We start from the raw sequence: 3,684 nt of genomic DNA, 5'->3' as shown, positions 1-3,684 counted from the left end.
GCTCACTGATTTTCCAGCGAAACCAGCAGACAGCATCAGCCGAAAGGAGAAGCCACCGACAGCAGAACCAGCCGACAGACGCTCCAAAGCAGCCCCAGACTTGAGCATACGCAAGGGAGACGAGAAGGGTCTCAGCAGCTGACAAAGCCCAGCCGAACCGAGCAGAAACGGAACCAGGGACCAGAAAGAGACACTACACCATCATAACCCCAATGTGGGAGGGGGTGTTCTCCCCCAGAAAAGTTTGAATGAAGTAGGTGCTGTTTCCTGCATTCTGGTGTGTTTGCACGTTGTTAAACATATTTTAAACTACATAAATAAACACTTTTGTATCTATTTTAGAGACAGATTCTACATTTAACTCAATATATGAATCATCCTTTTTGTGTCACATTGGACGTTTGATTCTTTGACCAGCTGGTAGGAAGTAGAGTTTTAAAAGGGTTAAATAAAAACATTGGTGACTGCATCGTGGCAGCCAGCCTTCTCTTTACAGACAGTAGTTTGACAAGAGAACAAAAAATAAAGTTTCTTCTGTTGCTCCATTTTTAAAATATATATAGATTAATTTATTTTGTTTTATTTTACTGTCACAGCTCTAACCCTCCTCTCTATTGGCTAGGGACCAACAAATGGATCTATTTTAACCATAGAAATGTTTTTATTAACATCCCATCATGGATCAGTCGCAGCAGCAGTATTCATTTCATGTCTGGATGGGATGGAGATCTACCTGCAGCAGGGAGAGACTCAGCGTGAAGAAGCCTCCTGTCGGTGCTCTGGGACCGGGGAGGAGGAGCTCTCAGCAGCAAAATGGAGAAATGCGTTCACGGCAGAGTCTCTATAAGTCTCAATAACACCAGACAAAGAGTCGCTAGATTTTCACTAGTTTCTTTTCTGAATAACAGTCTCTAGAGGGTCTGTAAAGTCTGTAAATATAGTGAAGAAGTCGCTAAATCAGCACCACTGTGTTCCACAACCCGCCACCTCTCATGTCAGCGAACAGCGTGTCGGGTCGATTACGTCACACACTGGAGTGGTCAAATTATCGTACATTATGGGATTATTGGGATTATTGATCGTACATCGTACAGAGGGCAAATTTATCGTACAAATACGATAATTATCGTACACCTGGCAACACTGGTTCAGGCATACCTAATACCTACTCATGCTTGTGCTTTTTTTATTTTATTTTGTAAACCAAAAACATTATTAACATAAAAATATGACCACTTTTATCATGRCCTTTGACATTTTCAACCAAAGACAACAGGGTGTTCATGTTTTCACTCCTCTAGCTGTTTGATTTTCTATGGAGTTAGCTAAATATCTTAGGAACTTAAAAAAAGCTATAATTGTCTGGGAACGCCTTGGGATTCCCCRGGTCGAGCTGGCCCAAGTGGCTGGGGAGAGGAATGTCTGGGTTTCTTAGGCTGCTGCCCCCGCGACCCAATCCCGGATAAGTGGCAGAAAACGGATGGACAGATGGTTGATTATTTACAWGRGATAAACTTTTWAAGTCAATCCAAGTCAAGSTGGCCCCCACAGCAACCTCAGCCAACATAGAAATGTGTCACCGTGTTACAGAAAGGCAGCTCAAATTAGCTGTGTTAGTAGCTAAAAATCACTCCCAACATATACACTGAGTGCTACCTGATCCCTTTAGATCAACTCTTACTGTCTGTTAGCAAAATAACTCAGTGATTCCCTGAGAAAAAAGTGATCAGGCCGAGTTTATTAGCCTGTTGGACTCAGCTTCCAGTTGAACAGGTTTTCTCTGAAACCCACCAGAAGTTAAAGGATATTAATTTAAAAGTTAAAAAGTTGCATCCGTAGCACTGCTGTCCTGAATGAGCTGAATGCTTTGATATTTACATGGCTGAAAAACAGTGTCCTGAGGTAAATACAACAACAACAATGTTGCAGTCCAGATGAGTGTTAGCTGTTTGGGAGATTTTTTATTTTTATTTTGCCAGAACAAATATGTATGTTCAAAAATATGGCACCAAATTATAAACTGTTTAACTGTAGAATTTTACATCTGACCTGTTGGTTTACTGTTATGGCTGTGATATGGTTACTGAGCACTTTGTTTTTTCTGTGCAGGTTCTGGAGTCCCTCAGTTCAAACCCATCGCTCTGAACTCGGGCTTTAGGATTGAGGTTCTGGTAAACGGCTCGCTCCTCATCAAACATGTGCTGGAAGAAGACAGTGGTTTCTACCTTTGTAGAGTCAGCAACGACGTCGGGGCRGACGTCAGCAAGTCCATGTACCTGAACGTCAAAAGTAAGTCTCGTGCTCAAACGTGTGTCCGTAACGCTGAGGCTGCTGAGGATCGTATCAGTGTGGTTAGTGAACTGAAAGGTTTACTGGACTCCTGGTGGACTGATACATCCAGCAGCCTCAGCAGCATCCATGTTAGCCATGCTCTGCACATCTTCATGTAGCATGGATGTTGTTCAGTTTACAAACTAAAGCGTGTCCTGAAACACCAGAGTGTCATATTTTTAGAAAGATGGTTACGAAAACCAACAAAAAAAGGTCACTTCTTTAGCTAACCATCTGTCCTTTTCAACTCTGAATTCAATGTTCCAGTTGATCACATACATGGAGCCTGACTGGGTTATCTCTCAGAGTTTTTGCTGTTTTCAGTGTTTGTTTGTGCATCTTGTAGCCTTCTCTCAGGTGGATTATCTTCTCCTGAGGCCTCTTGTTGTTGTGGCACTCCTGCTGTCCTGAGTGTCCTCTGGGCCACACACCTCCCTGTGTCTCCTGTGTGAGACGCAGGAAGGTGTGTGTTTGGGCACAAAAGCCATCTTCTTGTTTTTCTTCCTGTTCAAAGGGAGTTGTTGTTTCTGTGGTCACCAGTGTTCTGCTCCGGATGGGAGGTTGTAACAAAGTGAAGATTTGTTGCAGTCTGCTGGCTTCCTTCTCAAAGGTGGACCTGGTGTAGGGGAGAGGTACCATCAAGTTCRGGTGTAGGCGAGTGATGTGCCTAAGTCTGCAGTGATCACCCCGTTTTGGCTTTTTGAGTTCCTCTGCATGACGTTTGGACCCAAAGGGGCGGAGCAAGCATTTCAGAGGTTGATGGACTCAGTGTTGCAGGGTCTCAGTTTTGTGTTCATCTATCTTGACGACATTTTGGTGGCCAGCTCATTTACTGAAGAGCACCTGAAGTTTTTTAGCACTGGGGGATTGAATTTCACACAACACTGTRCCTCTGGGACCCCCTAAGCTCGAGGGTGCTAGATGCATTACTGCTTGCCRATCATGAGTGCTGACTACAGTTGGAAAAAGAGCATCCTGATTTGATTTGATTTATTTTTTTTAACAGGAAAAGATTATTAAAAATCAAGCCTGACTCAGCGTAATTGCTGTTTTACAGCAGGTTCCTYTTCTGCAGCACATAAAACACTCAGAATTACAGCATCACAATCACATCATTATACACCATAGACACTAAGACAAACAAGCATACCAAATTTCAAAAAGGCAGCATTTGGAAAATAGGATGTCTAAATATGAGCACAACAAGACGTGTCCAGCAGATGGCAGACAAGATTCTTCTTAAAGGGCTGTAGTTTTGAAATGGACATTATGCTTTGAGGAATGTCATTCCATGCTTTAGTATAAACATAGAAGAAAGACCTCTGGCCATAACAGTTTTTAAAAGTTGGTAAT

The 3,684-nt window shown here is 42.7% G+C and overlaps 1 protein-coding gene across 1 annotated transcript in view; it reads left to right on the top strand.

The window, feature by feature from the left end:
- LOC106528986 (Down syndrome cell adhesion molecule) overlaps window positions 1-3,684 on the top strand; it is a gene marked incomplete at its 5' end in the record, with an annotated part of 83,255 nt that overhangs the window by 21,035 nt on the left and 58,536 nt on the right. The window contains 1 exon segment of the mRNA XM_014024282.1: window positions 2,110-2,289. Coding sequence (XP_013879736.1) covers window positions 2,110-2,289 — 180 coding nt within the window.

The sequence above is a fragment of the Austrofundulus limnaeus genome, unplaced genomic scaffold, assembly GCF_001266775.1.
Source record: "Austrofundulus limnaeus strain Quisiro unplaced genomic scaffold, Austrofundulus_limnaeus-1.0 Scaffold416, whole genome shotgun sequence".
NCBI lineage: Eukaryota > Metazoa > Chordata > Actinopteri > Cyprinodontiformes > Rivulidae > Austrofundulus > Austrofundulus limnaeus.
The sequence above is the reverse complement of the archived record's forward strand: the minus strand, read 5'-3'. Positions and strand labels throughout refer to the sequence as shown.